Source organism: Harpia harpyja, chromosome 7, assembly GCF_026419915.1.
Source record: "Harpia harpyja isolate bHarHar1 chromosome 7, bHarHar1 primary haplotype, whole genome shotgun sequence".
NCBI lineage: Eukaryota > Metazoa > Chordata > Aves > Accipitriformes > Accipitridae > Harpia > Harpia harpyja.
This window is the reverse complement of record NC_068946.1, coordinates 49,882,020-49,906,827: the sequence shown is the minus strand read 5'-3', so window position 1 is coordinate 49,906,827 and position 24,808 is coordinate 49,882,020. Positions and strand designations below refer to the sequence as shown.

The window sequence follows — 24,808 nt, the reverse complement described above, 5'->3', positions numbered from 1 at the left end:
ATAAACAATGCTCTTCCTAGTACAAATTATGGAAGGATGACATTTAAAAAGTGTTTTGACAAAACCACTGCTGGTACCCAAAGAAGTCAATAATAAGTTCAGATTTATTGAGTAATGTCAACAATATTGTAGCTGTTTTTACATTTCATTATGTAAAGTAATGCTGATCTTCTGCTGATTCTCAGTAAAACACACAAAGATCACCGTAAAGCAACATCATTGGCACATACACCTCAGAGTGTCTGCGTGACAGCCGGTGGGCTTAATTTACAGCAGGGGGTAGAATTGTTCCATCGTATCAGCTCAAAGACACAGTATGCATTCAAAGGGTCTCTGCAAATGCCAGCAAGCTGCTGACAGTGGAACACCTCTGTACGTGTCATTCACATACAGCTTTGGCCCTTGGGTGCCGGGAAAGGATATCAAGTACCCAAAACTGTCAGTGATCCACTTCAGGCTATCAGTCAGGCTTACTGTCCAGTTAGACCCCCAAATCTATTTCTGTCTGTCTGGGAGAAGTCTCCAAGACAAGATCTTTTTGGACAACTGCTGCAATGCTAGGAGAGTTTAGCATGAACTAGAATGTACTGTATACCTTAAATAAGAATAAGGATATTTTAAAAGTATTTGCAACTTAGTGATTAACCAAAAAATACTGGGCTCAATATTTATGATTAGCAGTAAGTACAAATTACTTAATGTTTGCACATCAATTTGAATAATGTCACTTGATAAAGTCTGATTAAGAACTGTAAAGCAGCATATTCTGCATGAATTTCAACATGAAATATTTCCATACAGCCAATTCATGTCCATTATTAAACAAGCTAATGCAAAAAAAAAAAAACCAAACCCAAAACACTCCCTTTGGACAGAGAGGAGATTGCTAAACTTTCTTCCCCAAAGATCTGATTAAACCTACTTGTGAAGCTATTCCAAACCTCCAAGTTAAGAGTTGCTACAGGCATCCTTCTCAGCTGCCAGTTCAGCTCCGTCCTTGGGAACATGACCCTCCCGTCACTAACGATGACCGTATTGTCTCCTCACCACAAGCCCATCAATCGCTAACCTTAACTGCCCCGAAGGAAAATGAACAGCATGTTACTTGTGAAGACACACAAGGTAACACAGCTGGTTACATCAGAAGAACGTTGTATCCGCTGAAAAGGCACCTGCAAGCCGAAAATCTTCCTTTGTCAGCACGCTGTACATGCGCTGGGGCAGCGGTTTGGAGTAAGTTGCGGGGCGGGGGACAGTTGTACGCAAAATCACCTCGCGACCCGTGGGTGGTGGGAAATCTGAAACAGTCCCCGGGTTGAGCCTTCGCTCCTCTGATGAAACCGATTTCAATTCTTCATCAAGTGGAGGCACTGCGGAAACCTTAAATAAGAGCAGAGGTATAATTATAAGCTGTTTCTTAACACGAGGATTCAGAAAATACTTACGAGGAAGATTAGAAATGTAAACACATCAAAAGGCTTTATGTGTACACAGAGCAAGACACTAATGGGATGTCAAGAAATAAACTGCGCACAATCAAATGGAAGAACCTTCATGTGTGATGGTGAAGCTCAGCCCAAGCTCCTGATTTTCTGACAGTGAAGCGAAGGTTTTGACCGGACGAAACGCCCCCTTCTCAAGCAGGCGTCCCTCCTCAGCTCTCTGTGGCTACACAAGGCCAAGCCAGCCTCCTTTTAAAAATAACCAGCACCACTACTGGGGTCTTGAGAAAAAGTCACCTGCCTTTTCAAACTCAAAATACTACTTTGATATCTGCTTTTCATGGCCAGAGAGAGGCTCGCCGAAACGATACTGCAGAGCAAGCGAGACGCTGTGCAATCTCCATCAACGCTCATTGCCTCAGAGCTAGTCAGCAGCAACACTGAAGTCTGAATACTGGCAGAACAGCTGGCATGCTCCAATCAGCCCAATAAACATTGCCTAATTACATGTATATATACACACACACACATCCCCCAATACCCTAGAGGGTCCTAATTTAATTGTACACAACTCAAGCTTATCAATGTCACTGAAGCAAGGCAGAACTCACTGGACGACCCTCGTGGCCCCTCTCAGCTGCCCCACTGCACCTCTGCTCCCACCCCTCTCCCCGCCACGCTCCCCAGGAGCGGGGACCCAGCACCGCTCGGATCTGCAGCCTGTGCCATAGGAGAAGTCACCAGGGACAAGTGGCACTTGTTCCCATAAGAACAGTTCTAGGAAACCAACAGAGGATGTTCCCTGTGTTCCACTTCTTCACGCAGTTACCCCAGTTCTTCCCCAAACCTCTATCTCTGTCCAAAAAGTTCAGCAGAGTAGTTTCAGTAAATACTGGTATCTAGGATTGTAACATTCAGGTACTGTCCATGTCTACCTAACCCCAAAACATCTGGCTGTTCAATAAACACACAGTGACGACAACAGAGAAGAATATAAAGGCAAGGCCACACATTTCAGCATCAGAAAGTGTTAATATACACTTGAAGAAATGTTTTTTGGTTGGTTTGGTTTTTTGTGGGGGTTTTATTTGTTTGGGGTTTTTTTTTAAAGATTTCTCTCTCTTTTCACTACCTGTTAGGCTCTAAAAATAAAGTCTGTGAATGAGGAAAAACCATTCTGGAAACACAAAATTGTTTTTATGCTTAATATGTGAACACAGTACAAACTAAACCAGGCTGCTGTACTATATCTACCAAAAGGTTCAACTCTATGCAGCTAGGGAAGATGAGTGGGAAACGAGGGACAAAGTTGGTTACCTCATCAGAAGATTCAGTCAGCTTGGAAAGGGATGAGAAAAGAACCAGTGATGAAAGATAGAAACAAAGGCAAGTCAGAGGTGACTTACAAGAGGTTAGAAGGAGATTGTAGGTTTAGAGACATCATGCACTCTACTTCCAAGAACATGCATTTGCTATCACAATTTTCCTGAGAAAACTTGAGAATATAACAACGCATTTTACACAACTCATAGAGAGGAGTCTGGGTTTGAAAGGCAATGAACAAGGAAGTCATTCAACTTCTATTTACCAAACAGCTCTCTACTGAAATAACTCATGGTAGATTAAACACGAGGGGTTTTTTGTAGCAAGTTAGCTCCTGTCCCACTAAGAAGTCTTAATTAACAGTGACCAGCTACTAGTGGGAAGTATCTGTTACCTAGCTTTAGTTACTGATGTTTCAACAGAAAAAAAACCCAAACAAACTAGAAATACCCATACATCTTTATCGAACATTAACACTAGAAATGCTTACTCAGCTTTAAAAACATAATGCCTCAATATTAAAAAGGCAAGTGCATACGCTTACAGGGCACAATCTTATGCTTTACAGGGAAGTCCGTAAGAAAGGTTGGTTGACATATTGAGATTTGCAACCAGATTTTCCCTAGAGACTAGAAGGATAAAATAAATGTTCCGATTTTCATTTCTCAGAATAACCGCGGTCTGTTTTCAGAATGGTCCTTTTTATGCTGAGTTGCAAAATACAGATTATTACAAAAGTGTCCATACCTTAAAAGTGTTTAATACCCAATCACAACATTTTTACAGCAATTATTTCCAAATGGGATTTTAGGCTTTAAGATGTCTGCAATACTATGCTGCCTTGTTATTACCACTGCAGTTAAATTTTCGTTAGATAATTTGATGCTACAAACAGGTGTAATTCTAGCAGAAACCGAAGGCCTACTGCAGTCCAAGAAGTTTGGAAATCAATACTTTAAGGCTAATTACTACAAAGACTGCTTAAGAGAAAAAGGGAGCATTTATACCAATATAGGCTGGGGAAGGGTTTCCAGAAAACAGATGCAACACTGGCAATAAGTAAACTGAATGTAGAGTTGTACTGGAAAAGAACTGAAATTCTTCCTAAGCACTCTAGTTTCCACAGAAGAAATCTCAAGTATTCCAAGTATAGCCTCAGTCTAAAAAGTTACTTCTAAAATATTAAATATTATGACATTTCTCTACATTCCTATGTGAAATAATCAACACACTTCAATGTTCTTGCTGTGATGTTGCATATATTGTGTAACTTCAATAAAGCAGAAATTTGTGCCATAACAGCATTACCAATGTTACCATTTGAAGTAAATCAAACATCAGTGACACCTCTATCTACCCAGATGGTTTTAATTGTTTCACATCCCAGGTCACTTACTCTTCTCTCACCTTGCAAGGTTGTTATTGCCAAAATCATGTTGAACATCACAAAAAAACCTCAAGCACATTTATGACAATACATGCATATATGCAGACAAAATAAACTGGCATCATATGGTAAGTTGTTGCTTCATACTCCATAAATTAGAAGTGGCTGCAAAGCAATCAAGAGCTCTCTCTTACCCTCTGAGCATTCACGAACAGCTTGTGAATAATGCTACCAGCAGGTCCTCTTCCTGCACCAATAACTGACACTTCCGGCTGCTCTAGGAGACAGTTTACGAATCTGGTGGTACAAATTATTGAAAAGGAAAAGGAATGTTTAATTCTCAGCTGTATCCAGTTTGCTAATCTAAAACCAGAGTTGTTTCCAGTGAGGAGGTCTCCACCTAGCATCACTTGCACAGAGCGAGAACTGGCAGACACTCTCAAGAGTTCTCCATTCTAAAAGTTTAAAGGAAAAACCCTGACATTTCTCAGCAGCCCACTCAAACGCTATCATCACCTTTTCATCCCTTTACTCCTTTCCCTCTACCCTAAAGACTAAAAACCCCTTAGCCTTCAGTTGTTCCCTCCTACCTTGTCGCTCTTTCTTTCATGCCAATACAAGCAGCTGTTCTTTCACAGATAGCGTAGCTCAAAACTAAGCTGAGCACAGCAGCCTCCCACGTAAGGTCAGGAAAGGCAGAATTACATAGCTGTTTGTGTTGCAACTCCAGCAGCAGGGCCAATTAACACCTAGGCTGCAATTCAGCTTCTGGAAGGACTACTTCTCTCAATTAACTATAAATGAAACCCAGGCTCCTAATGCAGATGTATAAATTCAACATGAAAAGACTTCAGGATCTCAGCCACTCAGAAGTAGTAACAACGTGACAATTTTTTTGAGCACAAAGATATTGCTTTGGTCAGACATCACTCCTCTGAATTCCCAACATGTACTACAAAAATACCATCTCTCCCTAACAGCACAGCAGCAAGAAGTTAACTTCTTATTTTTTTTAATGTTACTTATTAGTCATCTTAAGCAATAGGTAAATAATCTGACAGCAGGCAGTGAAGCAATGAAACATGGCTTGTCCCTTTTCATTCATACGGTTCCTCAGTAATATGTTGCAAATTAATAAGGAGACTAGAATAAGAAAATGTAACTTTGGGAGGGGTATTCCATCCCATATTAGTTATAGAAAGTACTAAATTCCTAGTCCTTTTAATTTTACCTCTATTGTAACAAAGTTCATCAAATATACCTTTTATGTACATGAAAAAATAAATTACGAAAAAATAAATTAAATCCCCACAAATTCCATTAAAATAACCCGTATCACATGTTTTCAAAGAGATGGTTACTTAGACGAGCATTTAGGGTACTCACATACAACACCTCTAGGTAGCCTAGGGACAGGGATACCTAATGTTTATAGCTACTAAATACAATTCCTTACTATTTCTGTATTATCACCACTTCCATCTGTCCTAAATTTTGAAACTACAAAAAAAGGGCATCAGAGGAAAAACAAAACAACACCAGGGGCAGGGAGGGAAAGGGGAAAAAAAAAAAAAATCACGTCACCTTTGTAGATCTTCTTTCTCCTCCTCATTTTCACATTTCTCTACCCCAAATTTTGCTTTCAGAGACCTGGCCCTGGCGATGATAGCTTCCACACTCATAATCTGAGCAATGATTTCCTGCAGGAGTTTAATAAAAGTGAAAGTCAAAAAGATGTTCTTTTAGCACTCCCACGAACAGTGTAAAAGTCTATTAGGTTTTCAGCCCCAGCCACTACAAAAGCCTTACTTCCAACTTCTTGTCCTCTGGATTGGGGAATCGTAGAACTTTACTGGAATGGGATATTATCTGCTTAATAATCTTCTGAACTGAAGAGATATCTTCTAGTGCTTCTATTAGGAGGAAAAGAAACAAAGAAGTTGTAATTATTGCATCAGTGTTCACCCTAAAATATCTTAATGATTTATTAAACATTATTTACCTTCTTCCTTTACCTTGAGTACAGCTGCATGGATGATGCAAGGCAACAGATGCCTTGCAAGGTCAGCTGGTTTCTGAACTGCAAGGTAATGAAGCACCTATAACATTAGAAAATTTAATTTATTAGTGATCAAAACTACTTCCCAAAGATAAGGCTAACTACAAAAGATGAGGACCTACACTGAAGAATTCACAAGCAGGGAGCACCATTGTAAGACAGGACTCAATAGGTAGTTTTACGTGAATCCTCAGTGATTGCTTAAAGTCTCAACAGGTTAGAATGAAACTAAAAATAATTATCTTTTAGGAACACTTTAGTTTCCTAACACACACATGCAGATAAAAATGTTTTATATACTAGTAATTCAAAGAAGTACCTAAGTAATACAGCTTGTGAAGTTACATTCCACACAATAATTATTTTAGATACTTCAAACACACTGTTGTATGGCAGCAAGAATTTCTGATTAACCCTAAGCCACATACAAAACAGTTTAATAACTCCAAGAATATAGTGCAACAACGCATTTAAAATCTCGCAGAAGAAAGAAGAAAAGGCTAGTATAAGCATTACAGATCAGACTATCACTAGCCACAGAGCTTTTTACCTTCTCTGCCTCTCTAGTGTCATCAAAGAGTCTCTTCTGCCTCCGGGCTGGGACTGGTTTTGCTGTCTCCCAGGCCTCTACCCACATGTTGCTAGGAATCTTCATTCGGGCACTCAGCTCGCCCTTAATTACTATATTCCCCTTTTCATCAACCACTTCCTCTTCAATGTAATCCCGAGGGGAGTACCACCTCACAAAATCCTCCAGACAGCAGCCAGGATTAGCTGCCTGGAATGAAGAGGAGATAAAATTTGTGCCTGAAAAATCCTATAAAAACACGTTAACCTGAGTGGGAAGGCAATACGGTTTAGTGGGTTGAGCATAGGCTAGGAGCTAAAACTCAGGGAATTCTGTTCACACCATCAGACTGTACACTAGGAAAGAGACCTGGGAGGGTGAGGGAATAAAGCATAAGCCAAGACAATGGCAAGGGGTAAAACCCACACCATCAACAAAAACAAAGAAACTCTCTTCTTATCGCCCCAAAACAATACATTCATCAGTTATTTCAGGCAAGCTCAAAATCATGCTGTTAAGTCAAGCTCCTATCTGGTACCTGATACATGCAATAAATATGAATTTTCACTAGTTTTTTTATGTATAAGCTTATACGTTTAAAAGCTTAGATGAAAAACAGCCCAAGCCTAAAAGAATCACTGGGCTGCATAAATATGCTTTCAGCACTGACTTTCCATCTTTTAACACTCCAGTAATAAAATTCACCTTTTCTTCTTCCTTTAAAAAGGAACTTAAAAAAACTGAAAAACTCCCCCAAACAAAAACAACTTCATTTTTCATAGATGCAATCTCAACACAAATAAATACATCCATAGGTCTAGAACATAAAAGGAAACCCAGTTTTCTATTCTATGTACCTATTAGGAGGGCACTTCTGCTTCAAATTATGGTTCTATATTCTTACTCTGAGTTGTTAGATCACTTGCATCACTACATCTATCTAATATGACATGAGTCACTGCTAATAAACCGATATTGATAAGTTATAAATACTTACTCTGCAGTACATCTGTACCCTTTTACTTCAAAGCAACATTGCAATAATTTTTTAAAAATTAAAATGTATGGCTATATCATGACAGAATCTCCAGTCTTGTTAGTTTTGAGATCCTTTGATGACAGCAGTGTATGTGGTCTTAGCTCCCTCTGCAGAGCTCAGAAAAGAAGTGGAACAAATTACCCAACACCCCAGCTAGTCCAGTCCCAATTTGATTAACAGCTGTATAAAACTTCTAAATAGTGATAATTTACCCTTCCTACTAAAAAACAAAACATCTTCAACTACACATAAAAATTATGTCCACCTCCCCAAAGTCCATACACAGAATTGTGAACATGTTAGCAGATTGTGGGTTTGTTTTTTTTTTTTTCTTTACACCTCCTTTACATTTTATCCATTTGGAGTCTGATTAAAGGTGCATTTTACAAAGCTAGACACAGTGGGAAGTACAGGTAAGAGACACTAAAGGAAAGCTACAAGGTGGTGGGAGGCAGAAACATGTAATTTTGATTCAGGACTTTGATGCTCAGTTTTCTTCTGACATCATTTTTTATGGGCCTGTCCAAGCTTTAATTCCAAATTTATCAACTCTATGTTTTGGGAGTTTTTTCCCTCCCAAAGACATCGTGCAGAACGTTACAGCACAATAGACTGGATAGTCATAAATTTTGAAACATTCTAAGAGTTTTATCAATAGGTTTTTATTTTCAACTTCAAACTATTTTGAAACTGTTTTGTGGAGGGAAGAAAAAACACCTTATCTGTAAAACCTTCAAAATTGTTCAACACAAGCAAGAGGGATAGTTTAAGAAGAAAGCAATCTCACAGAATTCCTCAAGTAGTACTACCTTAAAAGACTCCATATCTGAGAGCAAGCAGGCACTCTGCATGCGTGCCCGAAGATGAGCGCCTTCTGCTGATGTCCCTAGTTTCGCCAGTACCTCAGACTGTTCCTCCAGCAAATCTTCAGTCATGGGTGCTGGTTCCTGCAACATAGAAAAAGACAAGTTTACAAATCAGCTCTCCTAGACTTAGCCCTTATTAAGGAAGGAGAAGTGGAAAGCTCCCTGTCACCAAAAGTTCATTCTGTTTTATTTGTACTCAGAGGAAATAATCATAACTTTCTATTGCTTAAACTGCTTAGCCTAAAGCTGCGCGTCTGAAGACGACACTAACAAAAAGAAACTAAAAGGAAAACAACCTGAGAATGAAGTAACAATATAAGGACGTATTGTTAAAATGCCAAAATCCAGATAAAGTCCAGGAAGTGTTTGACTGATAATATTTTGTTGAGATGGATGAAAATCCACCTCAAGCAATGTAGAACTTTTGCCGTTGATGCTGTCAGCACATAATTAATTGACAACATTTTGCCTGACTACTCTCTGCTCATACCTTTTAGCCATGCAAAGCAACATTCATTAAAAATAATTTCTCTCAAGTGAATGAAAAATACTGTATTCTTCATGCACAGCTGATTTCAAACTACTTCCTTTGACACCACTGCTTTCTATTTCAACCCTAGTCACTCTGCAAGAAAGTCTGTGTCAGGTAACATTTCTAGTAGTTTGATGATAAACCTGCTTTAGATAATGGTACCAAAACCCGATGACTATGGCCTTTTAGATACGAGTTGTGAAATATCTAAAAAAAAAAAAAAGAAAAAAGAAAAAAAAGCAGCAGCAAAACTGATCCAGTACTCTGGTCAGTCAGCTAGAAATCTTCACGGTGGAAGGACCATGGCAGTTTCCACTTTACAGGAAAGAAAGTAAGGAGGGGATAGAAGATGCCTCAAGAGCTGGAAATAAAAAGAAACCCAAATTTAAGGTAGGCAAGACAGCTTAATTCTTGTTTAAAAAAAATTCGTTTTGAGTGAAATTTGGTAAGGACACCCATTCTCAAATAAAACAAAGAGCATGTGAGATTTCAGTTTAACAGCCTCATCAAGTTTTAAAAAATGGAAAACGAGGTCTTAGGCCAAAAACACTTACCAATTTTAAGTACAGATAAGGCTATAACCTGCAAACTATACCCAATTTCACAATCCTAGGTATAAGCCATATTGCATGAGAGTCGTACTGCATCTGGCTCAGCTCCTGCTACCCAACCTGTGTTATTGGAATGTAGAGAGGCTCTCCTGGATGCAGCAGCGTCAGCTTTCCATGTGGATGCAGACGACCTTCTGGTTTTAAGTTTACAGACTCTTTGTTGCCTTCTTTTGCTCCTCCTTTCTTTCCATTTTCCTGCCCATTTCCTTTAAGATCTTCTGTGTCACTTAGACATTCAAAAAATTCCTCTTCACTGTCACTCCACGATTCCCAAGACTTGCCAACTTCTTTTTCCTTATCAGGGTTATCTCCAGAGTGGTCTGCTCCTTTGCCAGTATCACCAGAAGTAGCACCAGGTGAACGATCAGGCATGCTCCCCCTTTTCCCCTCATCTCTTGCTTTCTTTCTTTCTATGCAACAATTTAACATCTAACAAGTCAAAGGGAAAAAAATATGTTTAGCAACTACTTCTTAGGGAAACAATGTCACAGAAAAACTTGGAGAGTCACCAAAAATCTCTTCTAATTCTAAAAGATTATAATTCCATTGCACTTGTTGCTATAACAAAGATTTTCCCAAGAAATGAAGTCCAGACCCAAGAATACAAGCATAACTAAATCTACAAAAACAATATATTTAGCTAATTAATTGCTTTAATTCTGACAGTTTCCTTAGGAGAAAAATCATTCTTAAATTTGGGATATTTACCTGAAGTTTCTGATGCAGTAAACAGCATCTCAGATCTGGAGGGCCATTAGCTAATCTAACAAAAGGTAGAAGTGTAACCATTATCAATTATAAAGTTGAATCTTTCACACACATGTGGTCTTAAATCATATGAAATCCAAAAGAGGGGCAAATATCCACATTGAACCCACCCCCACCATTTCAACTATGCAGCTCATCTATGGTCTCGTTAGACAAGCTAGTGACAGAGCAAGCCCCAGAAGTCAAACTACATTTATTTCCTAGAGGTCATTTCTGAAGCTCAGAGATCATTCACACTAGTACAAAACAGACACACCCTGTATTTCCTGGTCAGTTTTCCATTTAGATGTTAAAAGGGTAGCTGTTTTCAAACAAAACTTAAGCACCTTTGACTTTACTTTTAAAACTGCAATGATACAGTAGAGTGATCTCTATATATTCCAAGCTCCCTTTTGTTTGTTAGTGTAGCCATTTGAAAGTACAAACTAGTGAATAAATGGCCAGTCCACCCCGTTTGAAAAAAAAAAAAAAAAAAAAAAATATTTTTACTCTACATTGATGTCTCATCTTGACAGAGCCCTTCGTTTGGTCTGCAACAAGCTCCACTGCAGCAGACATAACCTGGAAGGGTTGGAATACTTGAGACAGCATTAACTACCTGAAAAGGCTATTATACCAGCAGGAACTTGGAATAGCTCCCTTAGAAAATTGGCAAAACTACACCACAAAGCAAACGTGTTTCTCCCTATATCAGCTCCTTCATTTTTACCTAATGATAAACTGGAAGCCAAGTAATTGCATAAGCTTTTTTTCACCCCCCACCCTCACTCACACAGTGGAGTGCTATTTAACTTGAGCTTCCTCCAGGCATCTTGTTTTCAAAGGCGGGCACAGATGCTTTTCCCTACTCCCTATTCTTTCTTGATTTAAGGAAGTAGGGTCATAAAAATAGAGGATAATATTTGCAATTTAAAAAAACAACCAGTATGTTTCAAAGTCATAGTAAACTCACTCTGTTCCTGAAACAAAGAATATTTTCTATGACAAAGCAACAACAACAACAAAAAAATCTTACCCTGGAATAAGGTAATTGTTCTCCCATCTGTAGCGCATTTCTAACACAAATTCTTGCCAAAGATGTGCCACTCCTTTTACTCCTCCATGGTAGAAGTTTATCATACAAAGACATAAAGCTAGTTTGTACGTCAGACTATCAGAAGGAGCAGATTTAAACTGACTGAAGAGATTCTACATAAGAAATAAAAGAAAGCAGGACATACAGGAACAATGGCATTTTTTCCAAAACCATATAATCTCCTTCCTGTTTGACAATACAAGTGGCTAAATAACATTTTTAAGCCTGTAAGTATAACCTACAAAAAATTGAAGTCTTTGAAAGAAAGAAAAAAAATTAGAAGGAAAAACAACAGCAACAACAAAAACCACACCAACCCAAAACAAACAAAAAAACCCTCACTATTTCTACCTGGAGATTCCACAAAGGTAACTTCATCTTTACAAAAATGATCTATTACAAGACATAGGGCAGCCACAGTAAAGTCTCTATGAACACGCACTCAAAATTGCTTTCTCTCTCTCTCATGAGTGTCACTCAGTAAAACTTACATAATCTTCATTCTCTGGAGGAGGATTGTTTCCTGCTGAAGTGCTAGTTCTGCTTTCAAATCCATCTGCAAGTTTGTCAGCAGCATCAGGAAATAAGAACTTCAAGAAAGGGAAGAAAAAAAAAAAAATCCAAACTTGCATCAGTATGGTTCTTCCTGCTTTTCCCACTTTCTCCCTAAAGCTACTGCTGGTTACATACCAACAATCCCCAGAATTAAAACTGTTAGCAGAGTTCAGAGTTCATTTTCAGTCTACTTATATTGCAGAGACTTGTAACAACTTGGGCTGTCTCAAAAAGCTGATAAATGCAACTCAAATAAAAGAACTGACATCAGAGACCTTTATTTATAATTCTGCCATAAACTATAAACCCAATGCATCAGTGGAAGCATGAAATACATGTTTTATAAGCATTTAACATGCATAGACAGCTCACCAGAAGAATAGTGTTCAGAACTTCATTGTTTAAAGGCGATTCATCTACACCTCTGTGTTTGCGAATTTTTTTCTTTGCACTGTGAACCATATTTGTGACTGATAATTTATGGATTGGGACTGGTGCTGGCTCTGTGAGCTTCGACAAAGCATGGGTAATATCAGCAACCTCTATAAAAATAAAATAAAAATAATTAAAACAAAACCAAAAAGCCCACAAGACCGTCTCTTAAAAAAAGTTCACCTGTCATATTCAGTCTGTGTATCTTGTATTGACTTTTAACACGCTGTTAACCAAAGCTACACCCCTGTGCTGTCAGGTTCCACACATTATATTCACTGTTCTTAGCCTCAAAGATAAAGCAGCAGCACCAGGTCACAAAGGAGTCAAAGACTGCCATTAATTTATTTTACTGAATGAAGTCTAGACTGGGTTGGCTGTAGACAGTGCCTGCCACCTACTGTAGTAGTACTGCATACTTGCAGACAATTACAGGCAGAGTATCAGCAAAACCCCTGCTGACAAGCTAGTATTTAAACTTTGTTTATACATGAAACCAGCAAATACATTTTAGATGTAACAAAGACTGTTCAAGCATATGCTAGAGCTTTAGACAAGCCTTAAATAAATCCAGTATTAATCACTATATATATGACCTTACATGGTGTAAGCACAATTCTGTTTTAGAGTCCTCACTCAGGTAAACTCCTCAAATCAAAAGATTTTTTCCAGAGTTGTTGCTGGTAAACTTTAGAACCTCTCTTACAATTAAATGAATTAACGTTGTTAAAAAGAGGGCAGACAAATTTGAGTAATTACCAGCAGCCTGAAAAACCATTTCAAGAAAATTAGAGATAAGGAGGGCTAACGAGACTGTATGTCAAGCACTAAGAGTAACACATACCCTACTCAGTCCAACACCTTTTTAAGCTAACTAGCGAGCTCTTTCAAAACTAAGACCAAGTATAACCACAGAAAATACATTGATACGGGCCACACTTGGAGGGAAGAAAAGGTGACAAGAGGCAGGAAAGAAGGGAATGTTCACCATATACAGCAAGAAAAGCAAAAGAAAGGGACAGAGACATCAAAAAGATGTCAGTATCACTACTGTTGGGATGAAGTCTGACTTGTTGGTCAGGTAATTTTGGCTTGTTGTTTTTATTTGGTGGTTTCGGGGTTTGGGGTTTTTTTCTGGAAGATGACAGCAAAGCCTCTCAAACAGATTAAAGACTCTTTAAACTGGCTGTTAAAACATGCATCACATAGTACTTCAAAAAGCAGAAAAAAAAAGTGGGAAAAATACAAAAATACATAAAAAGATGCACACAAATCTGTCTGATGTTTGCTCAAAACCAGCTCTTGTACTCACTATTCAAATTTTAAACTCTTGTTTTCCAGTGGAAGAAAAAAAAACCCCAACAACTATAACAGAGGCAATTGTCCTCCGAGCCTTTGGGAGCTAAGCTTGCCTAGAATTCATGAGAAATCATACCACATAGCACTGACCAGAAAATTCCTAGGAGTATTATAGAAAATGCCTAACAATTAAAATCAAATAACACAAATCATCAAGATTTTAGTTTTACCTTTTCCTTCCTCTTCAAATGCAGACCTTCCAAGTATCTCATCAGTTGACTCCTTCCGACGGCAAAGCTTGAAGAATTCAGTAAGAAAGTCACCTACAAGAAACAAAGTTTCTGAACAACTACTCAATTAAAATCTCACTGAACAGTAAACTAACCCTCAAAGTGATTCCTAAGGGATGGTAAATTTTATCTTTTCATCTAAAAGAACATGATAATTTGTTCTGAAGCACAAATATTTAAACCACATAACTAAAGCATAGGAAAGTGCGCATCTAGACAGCTATCAGCTACCTCTCCAGAGCACAGTTCTGCATGCAGTTTAATCCACTTCTTCACCCAAAGCAAGATGAAACTTCTGCAGCACGTTAATTTTTTTTTAGTTTTGAAGCCCTTTTCCCTACAAGCTAAAAGGCAAGGACAGACAATAGTACAGCTCTCCAAGCATACCAATCCTGCCTGTCAAAGAGATCGATTCAACTAAGGAAATGAGTATATGCAGAAAGCACTTCATAAAATTCAAAGATTCTAGGAAACCTAAATTTTCACAGAACACACACAGCAAATGCTTATTCTCTGGAACCTGGTGAAGTAAGAAGAGCAATGAAGTTCATGGCACACAAATGCAGAATAACCTACGAGAGAAAGTTATGTTTTTGCAAAGTTTGTGTTGCTGAAAAAGAAGCCCAAGATACTGTCCACTCAAAAAAGTAAGGGGAGTGAGGAAACAGAAGTCATCAGGTGATCAACAATTCAATCCTAACTTCACAACTTAATAGCTTAAAAGCCATAAGAGAAGATAGGAATTCTGATGTCTTACCCAATAAACACTGAGGGTTATCTGCTTTTCTGACTCTCACGGACCACTGCGGTGCTTGAATAGGATCCAGGTCACTTGAAAAAAACAAAACAACAAAAAAAAACCAAAACACAAGCGTCATGCTATCACCATAAGTATGCAAGAAATGAGTATCAAATTCTCAATAATGGAATGTCATAGCCAGTTAGGCCATGGAAGCCATAATATACACCACATTCCACAGGAGAACATGACAAACACTTTAAAAAGCAAGCAAGAGTCCCTGTTCTCATCCACATACATAACATGATTAAGAAACACATGAGAACAATTCAGTTACAACACAACTGAATTGTCTTCTTTTAAAGTGTATTAACATTGAAAATGCATTTCTGCATTAATTAAAACAATAAACCACTTTTTTTTTTTTTTTTTTTAGTTCTTTCTTAAGTATCAGTATACACTGTTCTTCCTCTTTAGGAGGCTTAGTAGAAAACCTGGATCATAGTTTTTGGGAGAGGGATGTCAGTCAGTTAATTCTTTTTGCTTCCCACGTTCCATTATAATCTTTCCCAAGAAATACATAATACACAAGACTTAAGTCTAGCACAAGAATATGCCCAACAATAGAGGTGTGTGTTCTGTTGAGATTACAATACAGTAATATTTTCTCACACAGAAATGCATTTCAAAAGAAGGTGTTTTCACAAATGAGATGTTCTGACCTTAGCATTTCTCAAAATGGGTTCGCTTTCACACACAAAGCTACGCGCAACGTTTTAGATGTCACTAAAATGCAGTAGTTAACAAATACAGTACACTTCTAGATATTTGCAACTCAGACAAAATACTTACGAATAAACATCATTGTCGACAATTATACCTTCTGTTAGGTGAGGCCACGTGGTAGCTAAATGAAGCTCACTGAAACAAAACAAGATTTAAATCTTTCAGTGCTAGTAGAAAGTGTTCTCTCCATCATAGTTAAGATCTTGAAAGGTATTTGTGACAGTTCATATTTAAGTCCCTCTATGTATTTTGCAGCTACATCCAGAAATGTGCATGTTCTCCAATGAGTTTTCTCGCTGCATACATTCTATCAGCTATTCTACAGCACGTCACCCAGTATTGCGCTAAACTTTACTACTAGTACCTGCCATACAGGACTCTCCCACAACTTCTCTCTACAAAAGGAGAGATTGTGCATTGTATTCTACCCATCCAGGTACAGAGGAAAGAACACCTTTCATGAATTGCCTACAGCATTAAACAATGTCTAATACATTAAAATGGTTCCTAGATTTGCTAAGTGGTGACAGGCTGTTCAGAAGTAGACACAGAGAGATTGTAATAACTCAGTTTACAGACCCTCTCAATTTAAGTCTTCTACAAATGTCAAAATAAAAGATGAGAGCGAGTCCAACCCTTGAATGAAGGCACACCATTTTTAAAGTTTATCTCCAATTAAGGTATATTTCGACGTAATAGTTTCAGAGATTAATGGAGTACTCCAGAAGTTTATGGTGAAAGATTTAGGAGCTAGAACTCTGAATATCATTAGATAATTTTGCAAATGGTCTTACTTGCTATTAGACCATTACTTTTCCCAGATGTTTCTTATGTACTTGAATAATTAAATATCTGTTAGGGACATACTAAGTGATAGGCAGGCAAAGCTAAGACTTGAAATAACATACCTTTAAGTCCTCCATTAAGGAAGTTATAAAACACAGTTTTCTGAACTCTTATCTTACCTAATAGGATCTTCACAGGCACCAAATGGTAACTTCCCAAACTCAAGGCCTCCAACTTCTCCCCCAACTAGAGCATCTATATCTGAAGACAGATCAGTACATTTTCCACACAGAATTTATGGAATATTTTAAGAAGCATATCATGTTAATTTCACGGTGAAAAGACTGTAGCATGTAGGATGACCAGAGAATAGCTGAGCAGCTAAGGAGACAGAGCTATGAAAATGCAATTCTAGCATACAAAGTAATTGTTTCCAGCAGAAATGCAACAGAACATTCAAAAACACATAAAATTCTCGTAATCCATATTGAGGGAAGGTTACTCCCTTCATACAGGCAAAGATTACAGCTATAAAGGCAGCCTTAAAGAGTCTATGTTGACACAAGAACAAATAGACACTAATTTGCCATAAAAATACTTGGGCAGGAAATCAGTTCCAAGCAGAAAAGGAATACTCCAGAAGAGCAACTCTACAGAGTGAAAAACCAACTACTTTTAAAAAGACTGACAATTTTATGAAAAGAGTGATATGTCTCCTACAGTTAAAGATTTAACCCAGTGATCTGGGAGATTCCTTGTAATCCCAGGTACTTAAAGATGCCTCCCAGCATCCTCAGCCACTTCCCATGTTATATCCTTCAAATATATAAATCAGAAATAGCCTTCACGGAACAAAAATTTAAATGGGTAGTAATGTGTTGTGATGCCATTACAATAATGCTATTACAGTATCTGATCCTTAATTTTAAATGCATCTGGCAAACTGTTTACGTAGAAAACAAGTGAGGTATTAGAACAGATAAAGGTATTTGGATAACTTAATTACATAATTTCTTCTTCAGAGAAGATAAAAGACATTTAAATTCTTTGGATTTATTTGAGAAGAGCTAATTGAGTGAGGGTAATGAAGTACGGGTCTAGTTCTCCACAATGAACAGAAAACCACAATTGCATGTAGCAACAGCAGTAAAAATGATGTTGTCCATTTCCACTTTCTGCAATACACTATGGCACTAGCTCCCTTAACCAGAATCCTCTAAAAGAGTAGAATTTATTCAAACTGCTCTGTCCTGGTTTCAGCTGGGATATAGTTAACTTTCTTTCTAGTAGCTGGTATACTGTTATGTTTTGGATTCAGTATGAGAAGAATGTTGATAACACACTGATGTTTTTAGTTGTTGCCAAGTAGCGTTTAGACTAAGTCAAGGATTTTTCAGCTTCTCATGCCCAGCCAGCAAGAAGGCTGGAGGGGCACAAGAAGTTGGGAGGGGACACAGCCAGGGCAGCTGACCCAAACTGGCCAAAGGGGTATTCCAGACCATGTGACGTCATGCCCAGTATATAAACTGGGGGGAGTTGGCCTGGGTGGATCGCTGCTCGGGAACTAACTGGGCATCAGTCGGCGAGTGTTGAGCAATTGCATTGTGCGTCACTTGTTTTGTATATTCCAATTCTTTTATTATTATTATTATTGTTGTTATTATTATTTTCTTCCTTTCTGTTCCATTAAACTGTTCTTATCTCAACCCATGAGTTTTACTTTTTTTTTCCCTGATTCTCTCCCCCATCCCACTGGATGAGGGGGAAGTGAGTGGTGCTTAGTTGCTGGCTGGGGTTAAACCATGACACTGCTCAAATCAAGAGATAGGATCAGAGTGGTACAACTCATTCATCACAGACGAGGGATCCTGACTTAGTGAATAACTATAGCAAGGCAGAGAGAAAGACTACAGAAAACAGACTTCTGTGTCTGCAGAAATAATAAAAAATAAAATCTGTAGAACTAGCTTCCCAAGTTCTTTAGGTAAACTTGGTTTACCTACAAAGAGAAACTATCACTTAAAACAGCACCGATTTTCTCTGACCCTAAAGAGCAGGATTCTCTTTAAACATACTATCAACATTCCTTAGGTACAAAGCACACAGGATCAACTTCACCACAGACTTCTTCAACACATACCTCTGATTAGTGTAAGAATTTTTTTTTAGATTTTTTTTTTAAAGCAAAGGAAAGCCAAACAATTAGGTAACCAGACCAAGGTCCCACAGGTTCTGTCTCTTTAAGTGTGCCCTAAATACTTTAACCTTGTTACGTAAAACTACTACCAAGTCAAGAATAGAGCTTGGACATTTTCACTGCTCCACTACCTTGTGCCTGAAATACCACATTGCTAATGAAAGAACTAACATCTACCTTTTTCCTACAGATTTGTTTACCTTTGAGCCAGGAGGAGTTTGTAATTTATTTTCTGATGCTACCTATATAGAAATAAGTCTGTTAAAAACAAATCCTTGATACCCAAGGAAGAAAGTGTTACTACCAAGCAAACATATGAGAGTTCATTGTGAGAGTACCAAGTGAGCAAACTCACTGTTTTTCCTAAATAGCATCACTATGGCATAAACTTATCAAGTCTGGTGTATGTACTTTAGATTCAAGACTACACATTACTTTACCCTTTTTTCCCCCCCTCATACAAGGCTACTATAATAAAAGGTTTGACCAGAAATTTTTCCTGCATTAAAAAAAAAAAAAAAAAAAAAAATCAACTGCTTGGTTTACTTAGCAACATGTAAACAAAACCAACAAAAATCCAAACTTTTAACTCAAGTGAGGTCCTTTTCCCATTGTTAATACACTTAAATAGTGAAGTATTAACATCAGTTACTTTATGGAAATAATTGACAAATACTCCTGTGACATATTAGCAGCTACTAGAACCTGAATCCAAATATTTCCCTAAGGAATTCAGGGCCGAAATCTTTACAGATCCACAGCCAGTCACCCTTTTCTCTCTGAATAGATACTACCATTTTAGAAGTATCACTATATCTCTAAAAGCTAATAAGAAAGCATTTTGCTAGGCACAGCCCTAACCAAAACACCCGTCACAACCATAAGCCACAGACATGATTTCAGAGCAGCTTTAAGCTTGCTCGCCTGCCATGGGGAGTGGGATGGTAGTTGTAACTGAAGCCTTTCCTAGTAATGCAGAAAATGTTTTAATTCTTCTGGCAAGATACACAAACATTTTCTGTAGCATTGACTGTTTATCTTAAAGCAAGTTATTCTCAGGACACAAATCTCCTACCTGGTGGCTGCTGCGGCCAGAAATACTGCTGCCAGTCTTGAAGCACATACGTAAGCCGAATAGCCAGGCTAACCGGAAGCAGTGGTGTTAAAGGGCATCCCTTGAAAATATTAGAGAAAAAAATTCAATGTAAAGACTTTGTTGGCATCAGCAGTGTAAGCCTCATCCTTACAAAAAAAAAATCTCTACAAGACAGAAGTGAATCTACAAGCAACGAGGTAATAAAATAATTATTCTTAATATCAGTTATATACATTCAGATGCACTTACAATCTTGGATTTGAAGATATCCAGTAATCCTGATAAATGAGTATACTGATTTGGCACTTTGCGGAGATGAACCATTTCGAAGTCAGTTCGAACTCCTGGACCCTGACATTCTCCAACATACATTCGTCGCCATTTATGATGTATTTGTACAAATAGTGGTACCTGACTATAAAACATGAATATTTCAGATTATTTAAAAGGTCATGTTGTCTTGCAGTCTTTAAGACTAACTAAATATTTTAACATAATTTCATATTCTTTAGAATATATTTTCTCCTAGTGGAACACAGATTAAAACACTTAATAGGAATCAAAGAAAAATACTGTTAACTTCACCATTAAATGGAATGCCTAACAAATTGTCATGTCATAAGCATAGCCCTATCCAAGTTACCTAATTTTCAGTCTAAATATTTTTTGAGAAAGATTAGAAAGTTACTGTTACCACACATGGGGAAGAAATCCTCTTCCAAAAGTTATATTTTGTATACCAGTTATTCCAACAACTTCTAGCAGTTTTTAAAAGCTTTTAAGGTTTTTAAACAATAATGAATACAAACAACACATTGAATCAATCTTTTTTAAGTTTCCATGGGAAATTTTTTTTTAAAATCTTCTGTAACAGGATTGTGGTGCAAATACAACAGTCTTAATGTATTTTGCTAACAATTTAATACTTTTTCCTCACAACAGCAGTATGCTAGAGTTTTACATGGACATGTAAAAAGGTTTATGCTTTCACCTACCAGCCAGTGTTCCCCAGTGTAATGGAAACAGAACTCAGCAAAAGGTTACATTTGGATTCACTAAGAACTGCATCGTTATTTGCAGCCGGAGCAATAACCACAAACTCACGTAAGCCATACCTTAAGAGACAGAGAAAAAAGAACCCATTTCTGTTTTTTTAGCAAGCCAGCTGAAACACAGAATTTTTAGGAATACTGTAACCCAAATAACCTAACTGTCACCAACAGACTGGGGTATCTGTTATTTTGATGTGAGTACCTCTTTCAGAGAGGTCAAGAACTGAGTGGGCATGGAGTGCTGCAGATTCTCAAATCACAAACTACCAGAGCTTAACAGCATTCAAACACTGTACTCAAAATAACGTGAGAGCTTCCAGCTCGATCAGTCCTGAGTTTTTTTACTTTACATTAATAACAACTGTAACTATACATAAAAATAATCTCTCTAGAACAATGCTATAATGTGCTAAAGATGTGCATTACTAAGAATATGGTTGTTGTTGTTTCTTAAGGTGCTGCAGCTTTCCTTTTTAAGAATGCATCTAAATATTACAAATATAAAAGCTTGGTTAGTCTATGAAATTCCGAAAAAAAACATTGGGGGGGGTGGGAGGTGGGGGGAAGTAAAGATAGGCCCACTATGGTGGGCTTTTTTTGCACTCCTTTCCTGTGTCCAGTACAAAGAATCATTTTACTTAAGCTTTAACTCTTGATCGAAAAAAATATACAAGTGATTGTGCCAGCACTGAAGATTTTTCAATTGCTATGCTTATTTGTATTAAAGATGAGAGACAGTATACGTACCATCTTACCAGACAGTGAGCTCTAGGAGGAAAGTCATTGTTCATGCACAGCAAGTCCTGCATAGGCAGAGGAAGGGCATCTGTGAAAAAAAATTGATACGTAGGAGCATCAGCATCCATTCAGCTGACTTAAAATTTACTTATATTAGCAATTTGATGAATGCAAAGCCTACTAAAAGCAGAAATGTCAGATCACACTCATCAGATCCCAGAAAATTTCACACAGAAGCAAATCAACGCACTATGAATTCCACATTCTGAAATTGTCTTTTGTCATATCCTTACAGAGATACATGTCCTAAGAGAACTACGTGCTACCTTCTACCGGTTCTTCTTTCCCATCTTTGTCACTGGGTTCTTGTACAAGAAAATGATGGGTAATTGAGAATTTGAAGTCTGCAAATGAAATTTCATCTGATTTCTCTTCCCACACTCCTGTGGTGTATACACCCTGCATAAAAAAAAAAAGATACTATTTGATCACATAAATTTAGGTTAACATTCGTAAGCGTTAAAAAGTATACTGCCAACACGATCTATTTATTCATCTTTTTCTACTGCTAAATATTTATTCTTAAATAGGTAAGCACGGTTTAATTTCAAAAAAAGAATTATCAAAGCCCTTCATTATAAAGGTAGCTGAATGTTAAAATCCGTGTTGCCAATAATCATGTTCATTTTAAGGACCAGACAGCCCCCTGAGAAGTCTTCAGAATTATATGGCAATAAAGAGGCAGATATGTCCTCTCATATACAACTACGCATCTTAGGCATATGCACCCTCAACTTTGCCCAAAGACAGAAGTTTCCCACCTGGGATTTTATCTATATCTATACCATTCTACGCAACTACTACTTTAATATTTACTTCAAATATGCTTTTGCTGATAAATGATTTTGTTTCTATAATTTGCAAAACTCCTGTGTGTAAGGATAATTAATTTTTAAACAAAAATACAGCATAGGAAAGTTTCTAGGAAAAAATCAACATCACTGTACAGAATTGTATGCTACTACTAAAAAAAACAAGCAACTTGGACAACCCTTTGATCCGTAAAGGGTGTCTTCTCACTAGAAATGGAGAGGTCCGGTCTAGAAAAGAAGACATGTAGGAATACAGTGACAGCTAAGGTTGAAAACTAGTTAATTAGATAACATAAGTTTTTGTTCTGAATATTCTGTACCCTGACTAAAATTAAGAGTCATAAAATTCCTCTGGAAACACAGCAGCCATTTAATCCAGACCAGCTGAATTTATTTGCACTAGTACGCAGAAAAGCTCAGCACTTTCTTCTGCATTTTACAGGACTGAGAAAGTGCTACAAAGGCTCTAATTAGACTCTGAAAAAAACCTCTCTGATCTATGAAACATACTGAGTCACAAGTAGTACTACACAATCCTCAATCATAAGTATGTCAGGTGTGACAAAGGCACAAGGCAGGGCAAAAAGAAACTCCTTAAGAATTTAGAACAGCTTCAACCACATTTCCAGATTCAAAAATGGGAATAAAAAAATCACTCGGCCCTATACAAAGATCCAACTTTATCAGCAAAGTAGCCTGTCTGGCAGACAGCCCACCAATAAATCTTCAGGAACCGTTTGTCAGATTGTCACTTTTACAAGCAAAATTCCTTAATACAAATCATTATCTGCCACACCTAAGAAAACAGCAATACACGTAACATATGTGTGTATTACTAGCTAGCAATTCAAATTCTAAAAGAAAATTCAGAAGCAGTAACTGACCTTTTCCAGAGGTTTGCCTGAAGAAATCCCAATAAGTTTCCAGTCATTCAACACTTCTTCTATTTTTGAAATAAATCTATTAGGGAGGGGAAAAGGCATTAATATTTGCTGAACACTAAGCTTGTACTATAATTTAGCTCCCTAAAAGCCAGCAATATGTTTTTCCTTATAAAACCAACAAACAAACAAAAAAACCCCAAGTATCTCAATAAAAATGGAAAAATTGCTTCCTTGTACAAATAAAATGGTCCTCCTATGTTTACATTTCAGATGATAGTTACTTGCAGCAACTGCTAGGAGCGTTGTTCACAGATAAATAAGCATTTGACACAAAATTATAAACTAATTTCAGATTTAAAACACAGCGCTTGGAATCTCTGCCTTCTTCTGTCATAGACATGGTCACTGGAAAAAGCATTTTAAAAAAATAATACATTAAGAACGCATTGTCCTACTAACTTTTAAAGGCTTCAGCTAGGAGATGACTATTTTAATAATCAGGCAGCTCCTTAAAAAAACACAGAAGCCTTCTAGATGCTGATTCTAATCCCTTGCAAACAGATATTAAGCCAGATCTTTCACTAAGTTCAGAAAGAGCTTGACTAGATCCTCTTAACCAACTCATCAGCTGCGGCCTGAGCCCCCGCCGCGGACACACGCCGGAACGGCCGGGACGAGGCTCCGGGTTGCCACCGGCTCCCGGCCAACCCGGCCCCCCGGCTCCCCTCGGCAGGAGCGGGCCGGGGCAAACACGGCAGGGCCCCCGCCGCGGTCCGCGGTGAGGGGAGCAGGACCGGCGGCAGCACCTACCTCTCCCACTCGGAGGCGGTGGTGAAGTCCGTGATCTCAAACACCTCCGACTCGGGCTGCGGGGAGAGAGCGGGAGAAGCAGTGAGCGGGGAGACCGCCTCGGCGGAGAGCGCAGGGGAGGAGAGGGGGGAACACTCACTTCGCTGTCCGCCGCCATCTTGCGCTGCTGCCGGGACACCCCCCCGCACTCCGCCGCCGGGCGCAGAGGCTCACGGGAAAGCGGCGGAGGGCGGTACGAGCCGTCCCTCCCCGGGGCCGCCGGCCGCCTCCTCACGGACCGTCCCGGCCGGTCTCCCTCTCAGCCCGGCTGCCCGCCGCGGCAGCGGAGCCACCCCGTCCCCCGGGCGCCCTTCTCCTCAGGCCCACCGCGGGAGGGGACACCCCGGCGGGGCCCTTCCGCGCTCGCGGCTGGCTGAAGTGCCTCACGGGCGCTGCTGAGGAGACTCCCGCTGGGCCGGTTACCTCACGGCGGTGCCAAGCTGAGGCGTGCGTTGCTCCCGGAGGCTCTCCGGCTCCGTCAGCCCGAGAGGGTAAACGAAGTGCCTTACCGGCTGGGTCGCCGTGTGCCGGGGTACCGGGGCGTGACCGGTGTCGCGGCTTGT

General features: G+C 38.7%; 1 protein-coding gene across 3 annotated transcripts; it reads right to left on the bottom strand.

Moving 5' to 3' along the window:
- Positions 1-86: 86 nt before the first annotated feature.
- On the bottom strand, positions 87-24,468 carry RAB3GAP1 (RAB3 GTPase activating protein catalytic subunit 1). 3 transcript variants are annotated; one of them, XM_052792051.1, is made up of 25 exons: positions 24,346-24,467; positions 24,207-24,262; positions 23,397-23,472; positions 21,967-22,099; positions 21,650-21,728; positions 20,846-20,965; positions 20,100-20,265; positions 19,830-19,929; positions 16,737-16,818; positions 15,838-15,906; positions 15,004-15,077; positions 14,187-14,279; positions 12,598-12,767; positions 12,162-12,260; positions 11,611-11,783; positions 10,536-10,590; positions 9,888-10,256; positions 8,628-8,765; positions 6,762-6,989; positions 6,155-6,251; positions 5,962-6,065; positions 5,737-5,852; positions 4,347-4,449; positions 2,760-2,780; positions 87-1,380 (listed from the first exon to the last, which is right to left on the bottom strand). In XM_052792051.1, exons 1-25 carry the CDS (start codon positions 24,361-24,363, stop codon positions 1,141-1,143), a joined length of 2,979 nt encoding a protein of 992 aa, XP_052648011.1. In that variant the 5' UTR covers positions 24,364-24,467; the 3' UTR covers positions 87-1,140. The 3 variants fall into 3 exon arrangements, 2 of the variants coding, with proteins under 2 accessions (XP_052648011.1, XP_052648012.1); XM_052792052.1 differs by lacking the exon at positions 2,760-2,780; XR_008235934.1 differs by lacking the exons at positions 87-1,380; positions 2,760-2,780; positions 4,347-4,449 and having other exon boundaries at positions 5,739-5,852; positions 6,168-6,251; positions 24,346-24,468.
- Between the last annotated feature and the right edge of the window lie 340 nt (positions 24,469-24,808).

Coding starts and splice junctions, on each gene's coding strand:
- RAB3GAP1 (XM_052792051.1), bottom strand. Junction 20,266..20,845: donor ACACTGGGGAACACTGGCTG/GTAGGTGAAAGC, acceptor CATGTTTTATAG/TCAGGTACCACTATTTGTAC. Junction 19,930..20,099: donor ATATCTTCAAATCCAAGATT/GTAAGTGCATCT, acceptor AATATTTTCAAG/GGATGCCCTTTAACACCACT.